Source organism: Cydia strobilella, chromosome 13 (assembly GCF_947568885.1).
Source record: "Cydia strobilella chromosome 13, ilCydStro3.1, whole genome shotgun sequence".
Classification (NCBI taxonomy): domain Eukaryota; kingdom Metazoa; phylum Arthropoda; class Insecta; order Lepidoptera; family Tortricidae; genus Cydia; species Cydia strobilella.
In genome coordinates this window covers 17,205,541-17,229,976 of record NC_086053.1, presented here as the reverse complement: position 1 = coordinate 17,229,976, position 24,436 = coordinate 17,205,541, and the positions used below count along the sequence as shown (strand labels likewise).

The 24,436-nt window shown below is 38.0% G+C and overlaps 2 protein-coding genes across 2 annotated transcripts in view; both read left to right on the top strand.

Annotated features, from left to right (window-relative positions):
- Positions 1 to 24,436, top strand: part of LOC134746939 (uncharacterized) — a 299,672-nt gene that overhangs the window by 38,729 nt on the left and 236,507 nt on the right. The gene's annotated exons all lie outside the window — the stretch shown is intronic.
- On the top strand, positions 8,685 to 9,734 carry LOC134746771 (uncharacterized). Its single transcript, XM_063681299.1, has one exon. The coding sequence runs from the start codon at positions 8,874 to 8,876 to the stop codon at positions 9,687 to 9,689; it is 816 nt and encodes a 271-aa protein (XP_063537369.1). The 5' UTR covers positions 8,685 to 8,873; the 3' UTR covers positions 9,690 to 9,734.

Here is a 24,436-nt window from a genome sequence, read left to right as displayed (position 1 = left end):
TAGAAGTGTCCTACGACTCCTACGTGGGCGATCTCGTTGCGAACACAGTGGGCCCGCCGCGCCGCGCTGCGCCGCTTCGCCTTCGTGAGTTGTTCGCTTACGAGAACGGATTTAGATAAAATTTGGTACCTAGGTACATATTGTGGAGTAAGTTCGAGGCCCGCGAAAGGACATAGGGTAGTTATCAATCATCATCAGAAGTCGCGGGGAGAAGCTAGTATATAATCACGAATTAATAAACTAGTGGATGTGAAATGACTCCTATTTAGTATGAAAACCAGCGTCGCTAAACTCACACATTCATAGCCACGTTAAAATATGTCACACACTTACAAAATTGCTCTGATTCGTAGCAACTTTCCATACCAAAAGGTTATTACCGGTGGACATTTCTCGAACGAATATCAACTGTAGGCTACATGAGTGACGGTTTAAAATATAATGTCAAAGCTATATGACATACGACTCTTTCATTATCTCATTCATCTCACAAAAGCTCGCTCAACGTTCACCTAATACAACTACTCAACACCAGATGGCGTTATTTTATATAATTTTAAAATCACTTACTTATTACAGGCGAGAAAAGGGCTAAAAAACCAGTATAAGTAAGGTCTAATTACGCATGGTTTGTTACGGATCTCACGGTCACGTTACACTGGTGCTTTCGAGATCTCTACACGCCTGCGAGTAGCTAACCGTTGGAACTTCTTTCCATTCGACGATATAGGGAGGGGACAGTGTAATCGGAGTGTTTTATCGATATTTGTGTGTTCAGTTAGGTATTGATATTTCATTACCGTATGTTTTAACACATTTAGATGATACTTTATTTATGATTATAAAATAGGTAGTGATAATCGTGATTGCATGAAAAATAATATGTAGTACAGTACAACAAATATCTAACTAGAAATTTGTTTCTTATTAATTGACCAACTAGGTTGTTAATGTGAACATTAAATATATCTTAAAGTCAAACAGATAAAATCATAGTTCTTTAAAGGTCTATTAACTCGGTATTGCTGTTATTTTGTAATCACAAATCTGCAATTACTTACATAGGTAAGTATTCGTCTTTAACAATATATTTACTTGTAGCCTTAAATAGGCCAATCTAGACGGGACAACCTGATTAAATTGTCAAATTAATTGTATGGTGTGAAAGCATACATGAAACTGGCTCATCGATCCCACTTGATTTGATTGTAAGATTGTGACCTATCAAATCAGGAAGGGGGGCGGCAAAATTCCAATATTTGACGCTAGTTTGCGTGGTACGGAACACTTTTTATTAATTTAGTGAGCCCGAATGTCACTAATAATTACTAAATTAGTAACTAAGTTGCGTGTGGACGCTAGATGAGATGTATGGCAATTTTATCCCCAGAAATCTTTCTCTAAGAAATGCTCCTAGCAAATGGTGCTATATTTTTGCGGAAACTAATTTTCTTGCCCAGTAGCATTGATCCATTTATTTTTAATATCGGCATCTTGTGGTAACCTACAATAATTAATGATAAAGAAATAGAAAATATAAAACTTTTATTCATGGCACATTGCATGCATTGTACGCATAAGTGCATTAAGTACCTAGTCTAATTATATTAACGATGAAAATATGATGGGTGTAAAAAACAAAAACATATGTAAAGGAATACGAAGGTTTGAAAGGTTGCCATGAAATGACCCCGACTTAACTTAGTGCTTGATGACCAGAGCTGCCATATTTACTAAGACATTGATTATCCCAAATAATAATTAGAAACGTGTCTAAAATAATAATTTATTACCAAACCAAACAGCAAACTTGAAATATCGTAACTTTAACTTTATCGATATAAATATCGACATTGCGCAGCATCTGAGTAGCGAAGTTATTTGACATTTAGGATAGCGAATATTCCAGATAAACGTAAAGAATAGTGACAAAGGATTGTGAACTCTAAGTTCTAACTAATAAAATATAGATTTACTTAACGAACATTCCTAAATAATGCAAAATAAACAGATTTTTCGTATTTATTGGATTATATTTAAATAAATAACCACCGGTGTTAGGAAATACCTCCACGTGAAAGATTTTTTAAACCGCTGTGATTTCTGCAGCTTAATACTGCACAATACGGCATTTTAAATTTAATTATCAATTTTTGTTAGACGAGCGTACGTAAGACGTGAATGTCATTCGAGCATGAAGTTTACACAACAACTGAGCATAGTCTGTGCATAAAGTGAGTCGTTCGCTACTAACTGTCGGATAGACGGGAACGCCCACTTGCCATCTCCATCCTACTCCGTGTATATAATATACAAGCACTGATATTAAAGGAGGAAACGGGTCGGCAACGCGCATATAACATCACCTCTGGAGTTGCATACGTCCACAGGCTACGGTGATTGTTTACCATTAGGCGGGCCGTATGCTTGTTTGCCTTGCCACCGACGTAGTAATATATAAAAAAAACGAACACATTTCCCATTATAACATCCCTTGATATTTCTCACAACTCACAACGTAATATTACTGAGACAAGGATGTCCCAAATTACCCCCCTCCTCTCCCCTCCGGCGCTACAATATTCCTTTGAACCGTTTTCACTAAAAACTCACCCAAAAACTCTTTGTCGTCATAGCTATTACTTAAACCTCCCCATAGAGAAACACAGAGCAATTTTAACGTTAAACAAATAACAGTAAGATTCAATTTTCATCAAAGCTTTGAGTAACTTACCTTACTCCTGTCAAAACTTCTGCAAATTCAATCTTATATCGTGGTAAGAAGATCTGTTTTTCATTTTCAGGGGTTGAAGTAAATTGCTTCGAAGCACTGTAATGTTAATATTTCATTCGGTTTCATTTATAGAATCTGAAGGTTGATAATTCGTAGCTAAATTGGGTTCAGATTTTTCCATAAATTGTATTCTCGCAGGGAAAGGCAACGTTTTTGTAAGCTGTTTTTACTTTTACGAAAATCTCTTACAATATGATATCTCTTATACGTTTCGTCGCTACGAGCTTACATTTCCTTGGTTTTTACAAGCTTACGCGCGCGTTAACTTTTACCTTTGGTCTAGGATATGAACTAACACGTGCGTACGCGTACGCTCGTCTATAACGCTAGTCTTAGCTATACCGCCCTTACGCCTTACCTTAAGGCCGTTCCATCGGTTTGCCGCTGTCTCTGTCACATTTCGCAAGAAAGAACGGGAAAGATCATGCGCGCCAAGTGTCAATTTTGATCGAATTTTGACGATTTTTATTTATTTTAAAAACGTTACCCTTCAATATCGAAATTACTATGAAATTACTTTTTTTTTTTTTTTTTTTTTTTTTTATACCACGTCGGTGGCAATCAAGCGTACGGCCCGCCTGATGGTAAGCAGTTACCGTAGCCTATGAACGCCTGCAACACCAGAGATATTACACGCGCGTTGCCGACCCTTTAAAAACCTGTACACTCCTTTTTTGAAGAACCCCATACTGTAGCCCCTCGGGAAAACCTCGGCAGGGAGCTCATTCCACAGCCGAAGCGTACGCGGGAGGAAATTCCTCTTAAACCGCACAGTACGCGACCATTTAGGTGCTAGGGTGTGAGGATGAACACCCTGCCGATGGCGAGCGGTGCGGTGATAGAAAGCGGCCGTTGGCATCATGTCAAACAATTCTTCAGAGCACAGCCCATTGTACAAGCGGTAGAACACACACAAGGAGGCGAAGTCTCTCCTTAGACTTAAAGGTTCGATACCGCTTGTGAGTTTGGGATCGTCGACGATTCGTACAGCGCGCCTTTGGACTGAGTCGAAGGGTCCAAGCTGGCATCCAGGTGCTCCTGCCCAAAGGTGACAGCAGTACTCCATATGGGGTCTGACTTGCGATTTATATAGCAGCAGTCTTTGCCCCGGAGTAAAGTATCGCCGTGCTTTATTGAGCACACCGAGTTTTTTGGATGCCAGATCAGCCTTCCCTTCCAGGTGGCTACGGAATTGGACGTCACTGGAAATGTCGACACCGAGGATCCCAATCCCAATCCCAAAGGAACTATTTAAGTTAAGATTGTTTTTTCTTCTTTTTTTGTTTATATAGGTAGTATCACATAATAAATAACCGAGTAAAGTTGGATTAAAAGTCCGAGTTAGAGGTTACTTTGGGAATTAATTGTATCGAGCGAAGTGTCATAATTCGTGTATCGGAAGCTATGATATTAAAGATAATATAGTCAAGAACTACATATATTTTTTCCACGTCTACGAATATCAACGCCTCTAGAAAAACATGATCATATAAGGAGATTTTTCGCCTTCTGGCTCAGGGAACCGCCTTAAGGGGCCCACTGACTATCAGTCCGCCGGACGATATGTGTCTGTCAGTAAGAACAAGTTTGACAGTTCCGAACAACTGACAAGCCGATATCGTTCGGCGGACTGATAGTCAGTGGGCCCCTTTATGGCTTTACTCAAACTCACGCCATTAGGTTCTATACTTGCACGGTAAGTACTTACCTAGGTACTCAATGAAGGGCAAATTACTCGGTAATTATGTACGGGATAACCGGAATAACATAATTATTATAATAATATTATGACCACTTTCTGAAACCATTTAACTTTTAAACATGCCAAAATTGTGGTTAAAAAAAGCACTCAATTTATTTCCCATAACAAAACCAAACCCTGTTTTCTTTTTACATAACATTACGCGCCTTGCACCCGTAAATTCGGCGTAATCGGCTAACCGAACCAGAAAGCGTAATTTATAACGTGCATCACATTTTCCAAAATCACTTCTTTAAACCAACTAAAATCAAACTTTATTTCTTACGAATAAGTCTTCTTTTTCTCTAGCTGGTCAAAAGCCATGGATTATAAAAATTGGTTAAGCAAAATGCCCATAACTGAACCGTCAAGCGGGCTTAAATCGTTAAATACATTGGCCAATTCTACATGACATTTACACGCATTGTAATCCGTGTACAAGCAAAGTTCTAGCTAAACTAGTCGACTTATAAACTTGCCAGTGTGTGTAGAGCTCTTTTACGGTGGGTTCGGGGTTGTGTTGGGGGTCAAGAGGGGGTGGTTGGTTAATATTTGTTCTGTTATCGAATGCAGTGTGCAGGCACAGATTGTGGCGCATTAACCCGGAGATAAGAAGCTGAGCAGTGTTGTTCGTATTGTTTAAGAGCAGTTGCCTCGTCGAGCTCAAACTGGTCACGCTAACTTATTGCAAAAACTTATTGGCAGTAGGAATGTAGAGATCGGTTACTATCCGGCCCTTATATTAATATCCGGCCGGATACCGCATACCGCATAGTGACTTATTATAGTGTTATGCTGTACAACTATTTTTAAAATAATAAATAAATTATCCTGCGGATACCGGATAGTAGCTTTGCTTGATTTCGGAGTAAACAAATTGGATTTAAGAAACAGTCACGGTTATAATCGTACCCGTTTATTATTTTAAATAGTATTTTATACAATCGTGATATATTTAAGAGCTTTTCAGTCAAGAGTGGCCTAATGAAGGTACGAGATTGAAAAGCTTGATTATATCACTAGAAATGAGTCCGCGCGAATACGTTCAGTACGAAACAGGTCAAAAACTGCACAATGCTCACCTAAAAAACCGATATTTAGGTACAGTTCCGCCGGCCGGCCGGATACCGAATATTCAGCCGATGGTCAGGCCTAACATCCGGTATCCGGCCAAACAACTATCCATACTTGACGTATAGCACTTGAGTTGGCAACTTATTGGCACTTGGTAAAGGGTATTCATTTTGAGAGGTTCTTTTCTTATAGGTTTTTGTTCTTAGAGGTTTCGGCTTGCAGAGGTAAAACCACGGTAAAACGAATGAAAAAATTCGTACTAGAGAGGTTATTATATAAAATTTTAAAGTACAGTCCTATTATTTCCTTCGAGTTACAGAGGTTTGTATATAGGTAAAACAATCCGTCTGTTTGAAGAGTTTTGAAAAGTCGGTTCTTTTGTTGTTAAATTATTTGTAAATGTTATGTTATGCCTTACTACTGGCTACTGTAAAATTTTCCACGCAAACAAACTAGCCAATCTCGAGTATGTTAATATTTACTTAGATGGTTTGCAGTGCTCAACTGTGCATTCCCCTAGAAACTTCCTGCATCGCACAGCTAAACTGTGTAAGAGGCCGGTGTCGATTTTAGTCGCAAAAATGTAAAATTGATAGATTTAGTCGGTGAAATTATACACGTTTTGTTACGTAATATCTAAATAACAAGTATTGATTTCTATTAGGCACTTTGGAACCGATCGGTGTGGCATTATGGCCGTGGGCGAAGACAATCGCTTCACATCAAGCGATTTGTCTTCTCGCGTTTGCCATATATCATAAACACTAGGTACATATTAATAACCGATATGAGGCTTTCGCGAGCAGCTATACAATCGGTATTGGATATTGATACATCACTATAGCGCGGCAAGGACTTGACAGATGAGCATCGCAGTAATGGCGTCGCCTAGCGGTTTCCCAAGTTATGTCTGTTTTTATTGTATTAAATCCTTTATTTGATGATGATTGGTGTATTACTTTAACAATATACTGGTTTTACTCAACCATATGCTTGCTAAGCTAAAAGAACAGCGATTCTTCCTACTTAAGAAAAATGGCTTATCATCATGAAACGGCGAACATTCACGGCACTCATTACGTTGTGGTTGTGTTAACACGGTTGCATGGCGCATTATGGTGCTATAAATGGTTATAGGTAATATCCTATATGTAGCCTAATACTACTGATAATTACATGTAGTATGTACCTGGCTTTATACTTTTGATTGTTGTATCTATGGTCATTTTAGTTTTTAGAGAGAACTGGCAGAACTGTCAGATTTGGCGGCAGGCGTGAGCCCGGGGTTATATTCGATTTTGATCTTCTTTGTAATCTTATAATTAATCCTGTATATCAATGTAATAAAAGAAATGTCAAAGCAAGCAGTGGTTTGTGTGCTAAACCCCTTTTACTGAGCATTAAATCTACGGATGCTTTCAGTATATAGTCGGTTTGTTTATTCAGCGAGAAGATTATTTTGTTATATAGTGGCCTGGCCTTTTCTCGAAAAGTCTTCTAGAAATCGATTTTTGCTCATGTCTTCTCGGATATGGGTATATTATTTGGTATCAGTTCGTAAAATAATTTGATTTGTTCCCTAGTTGGGTTGGTATCAGTTCATTGAGTCCTGAATACGAGATGACAAGCGCGAAAGTGGTGGGATTGTTGCTGTGACGTCATATAAAGTCGGCAGTACCACAGATTCATTAGGCAGTACCAAAGATAGATATAACTCCGTAATAGATAGATACAGTCTAAGGAAAAAACGTGCCTCGAAAATCAAGAAAATTTGACTCTCGATCAGAGGGCGCTACTAGCTTTGGCCTACAGTCGTATAGATGGCGTTGACGGTTTCGTTTGTTATTCAACAATTTTAACGCATATCAGTGAAAGAACATGGGTCAAAATCATAAAAATAATTAATGCAAATAAAAAAAATCATTTATCTATATTAAAATACATTCTATCGTATTTTTATAAATCTTCATTTTTAGTTTTAAAGTGTGTCGACAGATGGCAGTGAATTTACTGGGGTTACAAAATTTACTATGACAGTACCGCTCTAGTATAAGTTACTCTATGGCAGTACAGAGTTTTTTACTTTTTTCTTTCAAACATACCATGTGGGGTACCAAATGAAAGGGCTTTGTGAGTAAACAAATATATAACATACTGTAACATTTTTACTACTTGGTCTAACAAATTATTAGAAAACTAAAAAATTCCATAGCCCAAAGCTGACTTTTGCACTGCTCTAAATTGAAAATGACTGAATGAATTATTCCAAATTTTATAACAAATGACTGTGAAAATCCTCTATATAATGTCAAAAAACATTAATATTATCCCTCGCCTCTCCCTGGACCCCTGGAGGCAGGGAATGATACCATTTGGAGAATGAAGATTCCCCATACAAGGATAAAATAAATAGCCGCAGCGCAATAGAAAGACGCTGCAAAATTATCTGACTTAAATAATAATTACGAGTACCCATCTCACATGTAAGAGACGTCAGAAGAGTAAACGAGTTTAATTAACCAGGTTAACTAAGGGGTTTATCAAAGGGGTTGCGGGTAATTGCCGAAATGAAACTCGTTTGACAAAAGAAGTAATTACATGTGGTAAGGTGGGTAAGGTAATCAACGAGGCTACTGTACTTTAGGGAGGGTAACTTGTATGGTTAGCCTGGAGGTGTTTTGTCTGAGGATGAAGGTAGCAAATGAGATACGATGCAAGGAATAACAAAGTAAATATCTTTTCATCTCAACGTTTTCCTAAATGTTCCCTTTGTTCTTTAAAAACAGATGAGAAAATTGCTTTTCCCCTCACTAGCTCGGAAAGCCGTCTTTTATCCTTTAAAACAAGCGGGGAAAAACGCATTTTATCCACTAGTGGGGAAAGTAATTTGACCTTGGATGGAGCGTGTTTAAGTAGCTTGACAGATAACAAAACGTAAAACGCTCATAATAATGGTTCGTTCGATATTAATTATCATTAAATAAATGGTTTGAGAATTTAATAAAAAATACCAGATTTAGCTTTATTTAATGATTTTAAAGAAGAAAAAGGGTAGGCAGAAGAAAGAAGCACACGTCAAATTTATTTACGGATTTTTATTTTGGGATAAAAAATACTTAACTGTTTTTCTAATTCTTGACAATATTACATATGTGTTAATAATCACCTCAGTGCCGCCCACAGTTATTTTCACCACTCTTTATTGAAGAACTAAACTTAAATTTCATTTCCTGTTTGTGCAAGTCATAGTGTTACAGTTAGCAAATGGATCACTTGTCAAAGTTGCAAAAAAACATGGAGGAGCTGAAGAAGCTCTTTGAAACCCGGATGGCCAACTTTGAGAAATCCATCCCCGCACAAGATTCAGGCGCCCCGGAGGCAGTGTCGGACCAATTTGATGATTTCAAAAGTTTTATTTGGAAAGCTGTAACGGGCTTGCAGGCTCAGATGGACCTTGTTTTGCACACCCTTGAGGACATGGAGACCCGGTCACGATCCAACATCCTGCTGCTGCATGGAGTCCCGGAGGCTCAGGATGAGGTAGTAGTCGAAAAAGTGACAAGTATTTGCTGGGATAAACTTCAATTGCGAGGTATATCAGAGTCTTCCTTTATAGTCTGCCATCGTCTTGGGAAGAGTACGTCCAAAAAGAAACCCAGGGCAATTTTGATTAAATTTGTCTGTCTGCGCACCCGGAATGATGTGTGGTCAGCAAAGAAACTGCTCAAGGGGTCGGGCTACACGGCCTCTGAGTTCCTCACTAGTGCCCGGCATGCAGTCTTTGTCGAAGCCAGGCGAGTTTATGGGGTCAAGGGCAGCTGGACCAGTGATGGTAAGATAGTTGTGGTGTGCCCGGATGGTTCGCGGCGTAAAATTACTACTCTGGCGGAGTTGCAGGCATTGCCAACGCCTTCAGGGGTGGCGGCCAGCTCCGAGCAGTCTCAGGAGCAACCTGGAGTGACTCCGCAATCGTCTGCCGCAGGCGCAGGCGCGACTCCAGCTGGCGGTGCGTCGGCGCAGGTAGTCCCTCGCCCAAACCGGGCCGCAAGGAAGAAGCCCGTTGACCCATGGTCCCGATAGTTGTTTATGTTTAGTTGTATTATTTTACTTTTAGTTACCGTATAAACTTCAATGTATCTTGTTTTATATTATGTACAGTTTAATCTCATCTTCTACCGACATTCCTTATTTTTAATTGATAATTATTTTATTTATACCCAACCCAATTGCCAACTATAGACAAACGTCAAATTCAGCACGATAATATCACTTTGGAATGTGTCAGTTTGACAGTACGTTTTGTTATTGCTGAAGTAAAGGCGTATTTTTCTTTTAACAATGTGTAACTTTTTAGTAATTATAGTTGTGCCGGTTTAAGTGATGGTATACTTAAATATGTTAGTTATATGAGTAACGATTTTCGTATTGTCAATTTTAAAGTTTATTTTTATTGTTTTTACAGCTGCTGGCGAGTAAATGAGGCGATAGCAAGTTTATATATACAACCGATTATATAAAATCAGCACTTTTTACTTACACAATTATATATTATCTTTTTTTTTCTATAGGTATATCTGTATTTATTTACACATTTTACACATTATTTTAACAGAAACAATTATCAGCACTTACCATGTCAGATGTACTTAACGCAAGCATTGATAGCGAGTTTTTCTCTTTGTCATCCACCAGCTTTTACGACTCCTTGAGCGATGAGTCTGATGCGCCTGATTTGTCCGATCGCTTACATTGCACTTTCAAAGCCGCCTCGAAAAACTTTAATGTCGTACACATTAACGCGCAGAGCATACCGGCCCACTATCCAGATCTTCTGGCTACTTTTGACAGTAAAAATATTCACGCCATTTTGATTTCCGAGACGTGGTTAAAACCGTCACTTCCATCTACCCACTATCCTTTGCCCGGTTTTCGTTTGATTCGGAATGACAGAACGGGTAGTAGGGATGGCGGAAACAGCATTGTGCGAGGCGGTGGGGTTGCCATTTATTTAAAAGGTGACATTCCTTGCCAGATCGCAGCTCAGTCTCCCACAGTTTATTCCAATTCTCCTGAGTATTTATTTCTTGATGTCTCATTACATCACACTAAAGTCCTTCTCGGGGTTTTTTACAGCCCTTCTTCTAACGTTAACTACTTTGACACTTTCGAAAATACTTTGTTTAATCTTTCCCCGCAGTTTGAGCATCTTATAATAATGGGTGATTTTAACACTTGCCTTGTCAAAAATGATCATCGGTCAGTTAGGCTTCAGTCCCTCGCCTCTTCCCTCAATATTCATATTTTACCACTTAGTCCCACACATTTTCCGCATAATGGCCCCCCCTCTCTACTCGATTTAATCCTTACTTCTTCTCCTGTGCATGTGTCACATCATGGTCAATTCAGTGCTTCTGCTTTCTCGAACCATGACTTAATTTTCGCCTCCTTCAAAATTCGCTCCCCCAAAAGACGTCATAAAATTATTATGAGACGTAACCTTGCAGATATTGATCAACAAGCGCTTACTACCGACGTAATCAGAGTGTGTTGGAAGGATTTGCTGGATTCTGCAGCTGATGTTGACCAGAAGTTAGAGACTTTTAACAGCGTATTGCTTGCGATTTTTGACAGACATGCTCCTCTAAAACCCACACGTGTCAAACACTTTCCTGCCCCGTGGCTTACTTCAGACATTAGGGACCTAATGAAGAAAAGGAACAGAGCTCGCCTAAGACTAAGACACGATCCCTCGGAACTTAATCATCGAGCTTACACATCGCTTCGTAACCGTTGCAATAGGGCTTGCAGGGACGCTAGGCGCAAATATATACATCGCTCTATTGACGAATGTCCTCCCACTAAGCTTTGGAGTTTTTTAAAATCACTTGGTGTTGGCAAGGCCAAACCCAATGCTATCGAGACTCTAGATCTGAACGCTCTTAATCAATTTTTCAGCGCCTCCCCTGTTTGCCTTGACCCGCTTGTCAAGCAAACTTCTTTGTCCCTTTTAGCCAATTCTCCGCTTTCAGACATTGCTCTCTTTGATCTTGGCCCTATTACCACGCAAGAAGTTATTTCAATACTCAAGTCTAATAAAACTAGAGCCGTCGGTGATGATAATCTGAGCTTGGATATGCTTATGCTCGTGGCGGACTCAATTGCTCCTGTACTGTCGCATATAATAAATTTTTCTATCTCCTCTGGTGTCTTTCCCTCATGTTGGAAAAATGCCCACATAATTCCACTTCCTAAAGTGTCTAATCCTTCCTCGTTTTCCCAATATCGTCCTATTTCGATCCTACCAGTCCTTTCCAAGATAATTGAACGTTTTGTCAATAGACGTCTCTCTTCGCACCTCAACAGACACAACCTTTTTAACCCTTTCCAATCCGGGTTCCGCCCCGGGCATAGCACTACCACTGCGCTTGTTAAAGTCACCGACGACATTCGCCTTAATATAGAAAATAAAAAAATCACAATTTTGGTTCTCTTGGACTTTAGCAGCGCATTCAACACAGTTGATTTCGACATTCTCTTAGCCTTTTTAAATCATTTTAATGTTTCACCCACTTCATTGTCCTGGTTTCGCAGCTATCTCTTTGGGAGGCGTCAGAGGGTTCGAGTTGACGATAATCTTTCTGATTGGTGTGAACTTTCTTCTGGCGTCCCCCAGGGGGGTATTCTCTCTCCATTGCTTTTCTCCATTTTCATAAATAACATTACTAAGTCTTTAAAATCTTGCTACCACCTTTACGCAGATGATCTGCAAATTTATTCAGCTGCCAACCTTGACGATTTCGATTCCCTCGTAAGCCAAATTAACGCCGACTTAGAATCCGTCTGTTTGTGGGCTTCATCTTTCGGGTTGAAAGTCAACGCCATGAAGTCGCAAGCGATCGTTTTTGGAAGTCCTTATTACATCTCCAAATTGTCTGAGCAGGTGGCACCTAGAATTTTCTTTGATGGTATACCAATTCCTTTCTCACCCACTGTCAGAAATCTAGGGGTCACCATGGATCAGACACTTTCCTGGGCGCCTCATGTCACTGAATTGAGCAAAAAGCTGTTTGGATCGCTCCACTCTTTAAGGCGCCTGCAGAACTTTCTTCCACTTGACACCAAAGCCATGCTCGCTCGCTCTCTGTTACTGCCTTTACTCGACTACGGCGACGCTGTGAATCTTGACATGACAGAAGAGCTCTTGGACAAGTTAGAGCGCTTACAGAATGTCTGTATAAGATTCATTTTCGGCCTACGGAAGTTCGATCATGTATCTTACTACCGTCATAAACTCAATTGGCTTCCAATCCGCCGCCGCAGAGATCTTCACACTCTTTCTCTTCTCTTCAATGTTCTTTTTACACCTTCTTCTCCTGTATACCTCTCTCAAAAATTTCAATTTCTGGCTGAAGGCAGTGGCCACCGTCTCCGTTCTAGCGCGAATTTATCACTTGCCATCCCCTCTCACAAATCTCGTGGATACAACAAGTCCTTCGCAGTGCGTTCAGTGAAGCTGTGGAATGAGCTGCCAGTTTCGCTCAGACAGGCGCAATCGCTTGCGTCGTTCAAGGAGAGGTTTAAGAAGCTGTGGTTATCTGATTGACTAATGTGCCTATATTTGTATTGTATGTTGCTTTATATTTTTCTACTTTTTTCCAATTTTTAGTGTATTTTCCCCATTCCTTTTTGTGTAATATATTATATGTTTATCCTATTAATTTTGTATGTATTTATATCCTTTATCTTTCTGGTACCTTGTTGTACATTTTGCTACATTTGTCACCCTCTTTTCACTTTCTCCTCTCATCTACTCAAAGGTTAACTGGAAGAGATCCCTCATAGGGATAAGTTCGCCTTTGTACATCTTATTATTTGTACCATGTAATTTTTAATGTGTATATTTGTACAATAAAGAGTTTACTACTACTACTACTACTACTACTACTTAAGTCATAAACCTTAAAATTCCATAATAAACGTTTGTTTTTTAATAATTATGTTAAATATAATTCTGAACGCACAAGTTAAGTCGATGCAATTTCAAAACGCATCATTGACATTTCATACGTCATAAATGTCAACATTGTCAACAAAATTTTACTTAAAAACTTCTCACGTAAAAGTACAGAATTTCCAGTTTTTTGTTATAATATCGTAAAAAAAATGACTGATTCCAGTTGATGAAGATGATCTAACGCCTGTGGATGTTGCACTTTCCTCGCTATAGAGAGGGGAAAAGTTTTGTGTTACACACGGGTGCAAATTTATTTTACTTCTCGTGTGTTAAAACACTCGCTACGCTCAGGATTCTATTTTAGAACCACTTGCTTCGCTCGTGGTTCAACTATAGAATCCTTTCGCTTGCTCGTGTTTCAATTCCACACTCGCGGGTAAAATACAACTTTGCACCCTTGTATAACAAATAACTATTTTATCCACAAAGAAAACATGGTTTGCAAGACACCAGCTCGTATAGAGAGCCTTTACGAGCTTTCAAAAACTGTCGAGTACCCAAGTTGCATTATATCCACTTGAGTGGCAAAGTAATCTGATGTTAATTTTGAGTTGTTTCCTAATATTGGTTGGTAAAATTGACCTTTAAGTGATAATTGAATACATATAACTAACTAGACTTATATTGACCGGGATATAGACCGTGATTACCTTTTGTATTATTTGTGAGCTCCCGATATGTGATATGAAGTGAACGCAGCCGACGCGCAAGAATGAGGGTAGACAGAGCGCTGTCTACACAACTTTGACACCCACCCGCTATCTTCAGTCACCCGTGAACATGATGCATGTAACTGCGTCGAAATATCGGGAGCTCACAAATAATACAAAAGGTAATCACGGTCTATATCCCGGTCAATATGTCTAGTGAAACTAACTGTGAATCATTCAAAACTCATATAACTAACGTTCATATATCTTTTTAAAATAACATCATCGATTACTTAGCGTAATTAAAAACTTAGTAACTTCTCAAATTGTGTCCACACGTTATGGTTCGTCATTAGCAAAACTGGAAGTGTAGATCACGTCTTTTGTGTCACCCGTGTGAACTGTGAAGTTCGCAGGAACCGTTTGAGACGCAAAAACTCATTCCTTGTGAAAAAAGCGGCGCCTGCATCGGTCGACCCACGTTCCTATTGCCACCTATTGCTTACCGAGTACTCGCCGACGAACCAATTGACTATATAGTTCCTACTCTGCATTCAGCAAAGGCCTCACGTGTTCTTGCAAGTTGTCGACATTTTTCAGAGACGCCTTTATTTACTGACAAATATATTTCCCCGACTAGGTACTTCAGTAGACTCTTGTGGCAGAGGAGAGAAAGCAGTCTTAGGCTGCCTGTCCACTGGAGCGCAGCGAGGTAGCGCCGCGGTGGACGAGACAAAAATCCACCATCCAGCCACCCAGCGCAGAGGAGCGGACATTTTATGCAATTTGGATTTTTATCTCGCTCACCGTCACCGCTTCTCTGCCTTGCTCCGCTCTAGTGGACAGGCAGCCTTACACTGGTTATTGAGGCAATAGCTCTTTAGAGATAGATTGTAGGCGATATTGCAAAAAGACGGCGGCAGCAGATGGCGCCCGCTACCGTTACGTGCAGTGCATCCTGTCCGGGATCGCCAATGTGACCTACTTGGGGTCCATTAATACGAGACAGCAAGACGGGTAATCTACACCTTGAGGTTCTATAGAGAAAAACTACAGTACTTAAGGGGCCGTAGTCGATTTTGGAGCAAAAATTTAAAATTGATAGATTTAGTCGTTGAAATTATACGCGTTTTGTTACGTAATATCTAAATAACAAGTATTGGTTTCTATTAGCACGTCTTCTCATCTTGCCTCTTAATAATGAGGTCGCGAGCGTGCGTCACCGGTAATATATGAAAAGAAGGGGTAGTTTTTTAAAATTCATCAAAAATTTATGGTGGTAAATTATACAAATTGATGTATAAGAATAGTTTCAACAAATGTTGTAGATTGTTTAAGTATCAAAATTATGTTGAAATTAAGTCGATTTTCAGAGAAATTCTCACTTGTTTGAAGTAATTTCTGGAGAAAATTGATTTCGTCTAACTTTCATTTACACTACTTCAAAGTCATAATAATAAAAATATAGTCTGATAAACGTCAAGTACAGGATATGTGTAATACAAAATTATCATGTTTAGCCGTCCAAACTTTACGAAATTTATAAATAAGAGCGACAAAATCAGTGCTAAAGCACTCCCACACCCGTTTACCTAAACGTCCATCAGAAAAGCCAACATTACTAATTTAGTGTCTGTTTTCAAAAAATTGATCTGATAAAAGGTAAGATAAGAAGACGTGCTAATAGAAACCAGTACTTGTTATTTAAATTAGGTAACAAAAGGTGTACAATTTCACCGACTAAATCAATCAATCTTACATTTTTGCGACTAAAATCGACACCGGCCTCTTAATACGGTCACAGGAACCTAGCCGCCATACCATACAATAATGATATCATCATCCTGCTAGGCCTTGTTCCCATTTACTTGGGGTCGGCCTTCCCTGTTCTTTTCCTCCATTCTGCACGATTGAGTGCAATGTCGGCGTCTATATTAAGCTCTTTCAGGTCTCGCTGAACCGTCGTCAGCCAGGTGGTAGGCCATACAATAATGATAAATAATAAATAAATATTATAATACATTCACAGATTGACGGTAAGCCCAAGGAGGCTTGTGTTATGGGTACTCAGACAACGATATATATAATACACAAATATGTACTTCAATACATAGAAAACACCCATGACTCAGGAACAAATATCTGTGTTCCTATCCTATAGAATAGTTTTCAACCCCAAAATCACCCTGTAAGGGTGAAAAGGGGGTGGAAAAGGGCGTTAGGGGGGAAAAGGGGATTGAAGTTTGTAAGGGGAATCAGTAAAAAGCAGATTGTATAAAAGATTTTCGAGACACGAAATTTCAGGATTTTTAATAGTAATTCCTCCCAACCCTTTAAATAAGGGAATGGAAGAATGTCATAAGCAAGTTACAAAAGAAAGTGAAATCCCATTATTTCATGTAAAATGTTGCCAAGACGAAACCAAAAGGCTCGCACTGTCAAAAAGTTATGAGATATTGTAGAGCCAAGCTTCTAACTCAAAATATGTGGTACTTAATATTAAAATATGTGGCATGGCCGTTTTGATGACTATAATTTTAGCTCTATCTCTCTTATTCATTTAGACAAAGCCTAGACATATTTATGGATCTATGAAATCAAACTGTGATATTAACAGGTAACAATTATTTACTAAAAATAAAATTCCCATTTAAAATAAGTTTCTATCTGATGAAGCATTAAATAGCTCTGGTCCTTTCTACCTCTGTTTATTTACATCTACAGTCTGCTGATGCTGAGTGTACTTAACTACATCAACTATCCATCAAGATCGCCGGGTCGTAGGTTCGAGTCCCGACAAAGGGCACGACTACTTTCTCCATCCCCTCCAAGTCATTCTAAACTCTATACATATAGTTATAGCTATTCAAATCCACTGGCAAACTCACAATCATGCAGTTTAAGACCAATTGAGTTTAGACTTCCTTACAAACAATTTCTAACCTTAAATTAATATACATAGGCTTCAAAATCAATTGGCAAGGCAGTCAACTAGCAATCTGCTTTAAGGACATTCAAATTTGAACTGTATTTGCTACGGGTTAAGCTTGATTTTAGCTTGTATGTGTACACAAAGGGATAGAACTAAATTTCTCCTTAAAACGTATAGCACGCGCTCGACTCACGACTATTGTTCGGCGTGTGTCCCTGTACTCCCTGTTCCTGCTCTTTGTGGAACAAATATCTGGGGTTCCTGTTCCAATTGTGGAGCAAATTGTATTGGAGCGTGACCGTGATGTTTGTGTCCAAATGACCCCTTCACAGCTTCCCCTAATATTAACATTAACACTAAGAATTAATCATGGTTTGATTGCGGACAAACACGAATTAAGAGACTTATCTTACATACCCGCCAACAAAAAGCATATACAATCGAAGAACGATCTCATTATAAAACGATACGCTGAAATAACATAAAACATGGATGGAACATTTAATTGCTAAAAATTGTTATACAAAGAATATAGGGCGAGTAGAAGTTTTATATGTATACCCCGTTTTTTTAGCATTTGAAAAGACTACAAGATCTTGACGTGTATTTTTATATAAATAGGTTTAAAAAAATAGTAGATAGGTAACTATTATTTAATGAAACCAAATAATATAAATAAACATATATATGCTACATAATTATTACATATTTGCTATGACTTTTTTTTCAAGTGTTTCTCAATAAAGACTATAAAGAGTTCTCTAAATCGTTTAGTCTTTTTCTAATGCTAAAAAAATACGAGATATAAAACTTGTACACGCATGAATTTATTTGTATTGGTATACTTAATTAATTATTTACGAGTATTTAATGTCAGAGACCAGAGTAACATTGTAGTAGTAGTAGTAGTAGTAAACTCTTTATTGTACAAATATACACATTAAAAATTACATGGTACAAATAATAAGATGTACAAAGGCGAACTTATCCCTATGAGGGATCTCTTCCAGTTAACCTTTGAGTAGATGAGAGGAGAAAGTGAAAAGAGGGTGACAAATGTAGCAAAATGTACAACAAGGTACCAGAAAGATAAAGGATATAAATACATACAAAATTAATAGGATAAACATATAATATATTACACAAAAAGGAATGGGGAAAATACACTAAAAATTGGAAAAAAGTAGAAAAATATAAAGCAACATACAATACAAATATAGGCACATTAGTCAATCAGATAACCATAGCTTCTTTAACCTCTCCTTGAACGACGCAAGCGATTGCGCCTGTCTGAGCGAAACTGGCAGCTCATTCCACAGCTTCACTGAACGCACTGCGAAGGACTTGTTGTATCCACGAGATTTGTGAGAGGGGATGGCAAGTGGTAAATTCGCGCTAGAACATTGTTTCTGAAATCTCGATGCGGTGCGCCATAGAGTAACTTATACTAGAGCGGTACTGTCATAGTAAATTTTGTAACCCCAGTAAATTCACTGCCATCTGTCGACACACTTTAAAACTAAAAATAAATATTTATAAAAATACGATAAAATGTATTTAAATATGGATAAATGATTTTTTTTATTTGCATTAATTATTTTTATGATTTTGACCCATGTTCTTTCATTGATATGCGTTAAAATTATAAATAATAAACGAAACCGTCAACGCCCTCTATACGAGTGTAGGCCAAAACTAGTGGCGCCCTCTGATCGAGAATCAAATTTTCGTGATTTTCGTGGCACGTTTTTTCCTTAGACTGTATCCATCTATTACGGAGTTATATGATATAACTACAGTCTAAGGAAAAAACGTGCCTCGAAAATCACGAAAATTTGATTCTCGATCAGAGGGCGCCACTAGTTTTGGCCTACACTCGTATAGAGGGCGTTGACGGTTTCGTTTATTATGACTTTGACTTTGAGCGCACCCAAAGATAGATATAACTTATATCTATCTTTGGGTGCGCTCAAAGTCAGTAAGAAATGGGAACAGCCAGGAATAAACAAATTTACGATATTCATTTCATTTCGTTTCGTTTGTATTGCATTCGGAGCGATCTTTATTGTATTGTATAAACTTCCTATTATTCACAAACGACGATATACTTTGTACGCGTCTCAAAGCAAATATACTCGATTAAAGAAAATGGGGTTGAAGAAATATTTGTTGTCTATTTTCTAATAAAATTGCATTGAAAAAAGAACTCGGAAGAGGTCTTAGTTAGATTTTTAGAAGTGCTCTAATCTAATCAACCGGGATAAATGCGACCCTTGGGATAAATGCGTCTATTGAAGATATCTTCCAAATTCAACATATAACAACTATTACAGCAGTCTATATTAAAAGCTCGGTGACCATACTTCGAAAATAGAGGCTTGCAATAATTCTAAAATGTTCCGTTTAGAAATAGTTATTTGTGCAACAAGAGAGGAAAGTTGATTTTTCTTGCGAGTGTTTATTTTGAGTCCCGAGAAAGCGAAAGATTCTAAGGTAGAATCTTGAGCGTAGCGAGGGACTCATAAACACGAGATGTAAAATAACTTTGCTCTCGTGTTGCACACATAATTTTTCCCCTCAGTAGTGAGAACATATTAAAGGTTAAAATGTGTTTCGAATTACACAGAATAAACAGAAAAAAAAAGTATTATAATATGTACGATACGATAAGATACGATACGATACGATACGATACGAGACCGGACCGGACCGGACCGGACCGGACCGGACCGGACCGTACCGGACCGGACCGTACCGTACCGTACCGTACCATACCGTACCGTACCGTATGAAGTTCATGGCCTTCACTAAATTAAAAAGCTACATTGTTTCACTCCCTGGAGTGAGGAAAGTCGCACTTTCCTCACTCCAGGGAGTGACGAAAGTAGGCTTGTTCGAGCTGCTGAGGTGAAAATATATTTTCCCCTCACTAGCTCGGAAAGCCGTCTTTTATCCTTTAAAACAAGCGGGGAAAAGCGCATTTTATCCACTAGTGGGGAAAGTAATTTGACCTTGGATGGAGCGTGTTTAAGTAGCTTGACAGAAACAAAACGTAAAACGCTCATAATAATGGTTCGTTCGATATTAATTATCATTAAATAAATGGTTTGAGAATCTAATAAAAAATACCAGATTTAGCTTTATTTAATGATTTTAAGTCATAAACCTTAAAATTCCATAATTAACGTTTGTTTTTTAATAATTATGTTAAATATAATTCTGAACGCACAAGTTAAGTCGATGCAATTTCAAAACGCATTACTGACATTTCATACGTCAGAAATGTCAACATTGTCAACAAAAATTTTACTTAAAAACTTCTCACGTAAAAGTACAGAATTTCCAGAGTTTTTTATTATAGTATCGTAAAAAATGAGTGATTCCAGTTGATGAAGATGATCTAACGCCTGTGGATGTTGCACTTTCCTCGCTATAGTGAGGGGAAAAGTTTTGTGTTACACACGGGTGCAAATGTATTTTACTTCTCGTGTGTTAAAACACTCGCGGGTAAAATACAACTTTGCACCCTTGTATAACAAATAACTATTAATAGACGCATTTATACCAAGTGAAGTAACGCAATAATCCCACCACTTTACTTTAGACTTTAGTATATTGTGCAAAATTTACAATCACATTTACGAAAGCCAATCTTAAACTGGACGGCAGCGAATCGTTCGGAAAACTTTACGAGTTACCCGTTTTGCCTTCCTTTGTTTATTTCATGAGTGTTTAGTTTCAATTTGTATTCGTTTTCCCTTTTGTGAGATTGTCTTTGAATAATATACGTGCATTGGCCTCGCAAATAATTCCGACTTTACAGATAATATAAAGATGAAAGCAAAACAATATATGTCAGTCAACAAATAAATTATAATGTGATTTTATGATATTACTTCCTTGTCTCTCAGCCAGAGACATAAATGATTTAAATAAACTTACTTCTTTCTGATTCGGTTGTTTTTATAGCAATATTTTTGTTTTGGCAATTTGACAATTAGGGAACATTGCTTATTTTAGTGTTCCGTAAAATCATCAAAACTATGATCCAAAATTGGGGCATTTTCTATGAAAAGGGACCTTATAGTCGATGGCTCTTACGCCGCACAGCGTCGCGCGGCATTGTATTTATATCGGAGCATCGTTTATAATGGCATAAGCGCCATCGACAATAAGGTCCCTTTTTATAGAAAATACCACAATTAACTCTAATATCTGCGTTGTTTTGTAGATCAGTTAAATCTTACAAAAAAATCTCCTAAAAACGCAAAGCGTGATGTAAAGCTATATTTTTGGTATGTTATTTGGTCCTTAGAGGAATGTAAAACTAGAATGCAAGCAAAAAATAGTTTTGCTCCCTGTGTAGTTTACGAAAAACTGAAAAAAATTCTGCCTTTTTTGTAAGATTTGACCGATCTTTTTGACTTTTATTTGAATTTTGTAGTTCTAAGGCAAAATAGTTAGAATTTTTAATATATTGAAGAAAAATCTCAAACACGTATCTAAGGTTAGCTGGAAGAAATCCCTTATAGGGATAAGCTCGCCTTTGTACCTAAATTTATATGAATTTCATGTTAACTATTTTTGTTTTGTACAATAAAGTGATTTACTACTACTACTACAAACAAAACCAAAAAATAACATTCGTATTTATATACTTAATTACTCATTGAACCAAGTTAATGTACTTAATGTAGACACCTCGTTTTAAAATGAGAGCATAACATCAATTGTACGTAAGTGACATGTCAGGAATTTTGGCCGATTGTCAGGAATGCGGCCGGAATACGAAAATGTCAGGAATTTTAATGAATTAATAGAATGCTTGATTTTTATGGTCCATGGCATCAGCCTTTGTTCTCGCTCATGAAATACCTTGCCCAGTATTTTGAATCAGGGAATATGGCCTTCATTAATGTGTTTACGCAATCACGCAAGCCATTGACTTGAATGTCAGGAAAAATATTCTCAAATCAGGAATTTTGTCAGGTAATTCTGAATTTGTATCTGGTAACCCTAGCTTCGTGGGACGCTTAACCACAACACGACTTTTTTGATAACCTATCTGGAGTATCTGGCCTATAACACTTTATACTATCTGGCCACAGATTATATAATACTATATCTTGCCTAGTCGGTATCACGATCCAGCCTATGACGTCGATGGTCCCGGGTTGAAATTCTAGTGAGGGCATTTTTATTACGCACGTATATTTGTTTCTGAGTCATGGGTATTTTCTATGCATTTAAGTATTTATAAATATTTATATATTATCTTAGGTTATATTGTTGTTTAAGTACCAACTAGGCCACTACCCACAACAGTGTAATAACGTCCTATAATATTTACACATCACCAATTCGAAAAAGGGCTTTTTCTTCCCTGCTAGGAGGGATCAAAGTGGCACTTTCCTTCCCTGCTAGGAGGGATCAAAGTAACACTTTTCTGTTTTAGGACACTATTTTTACATTTTTTTGCGCATTATTTTTTTAGCTTAAATTTTTTAAATACATATTATAATTACCTCATAAGTGATGTGAAAAGTAATATGTGTCACATGGTAGCAAAATTATTTCCATCTTGGGCGTAACATACTTGAATCCCTCACAACGCTCAGGATTCTACTTTAGAATCCCTAGCTACTTATTTATTTATTTATTTAATCTTTATTGCACAAAAGAAAATACAAATTTACAAAAGGCGGACTTAATGCTACAAGGCATTCTCTACCAGTCAACCTTCTTGCAAAGCAGATAACTTGTAGGCAGTGCAACATCACGTGCTACGGACGAAGCGTACTTGTAGGCAGTGCTACTCTCGGGATTCTATTATAGAATCCTTCGCGTCGTTTAGGATTCAATTGTACGCCCTCGCCGTAAATATGTCATTTTGCTCCCTTGTGACACAATCTACTATTGTTTATTTATCAACAAATACTTTCCTTTCCAATCATCAAAAAATATCTTGCCATTTTCCAGACAGATGTGCACCCAGCGGAACGTTTATTGCACACAGCACCAGCATCAACCTCAACTCCCTAAAGCTTGTTTATGGAGCTGAAGTAATAGGGCTTAGGGCTGCGAGGGGCTGTGCAGATAATAGTTTACGATATTTGAACTGTGGTTACCATTTACCAGCAAGTTTATGGCTAGGATTCCCATTTTGAAATTGCTTTTTAGGGTTCTGTACCCAAAGGGTAAAAACGGGACCCTATTATTAAGACTCCGCTGTCCGTCTGTCCTTCCGTCTGTCCGTCTGCCTGTCTGTCACCAGGCTGTATCTCATAAACCGTGATAGCTAGACAGTTGAAATTTTCACAGATGATGTATTTCTGTTGCCGCTATAACAACAAATACTAAAAACAGAATAATATAAATATTTAAATGGGGCTCCCATACAACAAACGTGATTTTTTCGCTGTTTTTTTCCGTAATGGTACGGAACCCTTCGTGCGCGAGTCCGACTCGCACTTAGCCGGTTTTTTCGGTACCATAAAATCACCCAACCATAGCTCAAAATCTCCCAACTATTATCCAAAAGAAACTAGAATATCTTCGTTCAGGTTTGTATAACTATTAACTACTTAATTTATTAGAATTTCACAGTTCTGATTCTGAGGCATTAAATGGAAGAAAAAATTCGGACAACGGGCAAGTTAGACATTGATAATTAATTACTTGTGAAATAGTTGTTCGCAACTTTGGGAACTAATCAAATTATTTTGATCAAATATTTTGATTTGTATTTTGTAAGTAATCACACAACTTTAAGTATTAAATAATAAACTGAAATAGACAACAACTATATCCAAGCTTCACCTCTACAGGGCTTCGTCACTTTTTCTTTAAGTAATATAAATGGGGCATTTTCTATGAAAAGGGACCTTATTGTCGATGGCGCTTACGCCGCACAGCGTCGCGAGGCATTGTATTTATATCGGAGCAACGTAAGCGCCATCGACAATAAGGTCCCATTTTATAGAAAATACCACAAATATGTAATATTGTCTTCGGTTACCGCGATAGTTACTCATGAAATAAAACTGAAAACGGATTATATCGCCTATATAAAGGCTGTAAATGGTTCGAAACGTCGGGATGTGTTATAAATTCAATATACGCGATATAATCCGTTTTCATAGTATTATTTAATAATATAAATATGACATCTATTTCTTCTACCAGAGGGCTGGCAGCTACTTTGGCCAAAGACTAAATCTGGCCATCCAAA

Excerpts from the sequence above, each read along its gene's own strand:
- LOC134746771 (XM_063681299.1), top strand. The coding sequence starts at position 8,874 with ATGGATCACTTGTCAAAGTTGCAAAAAAACATGGAGGAGCTGAAGAAG.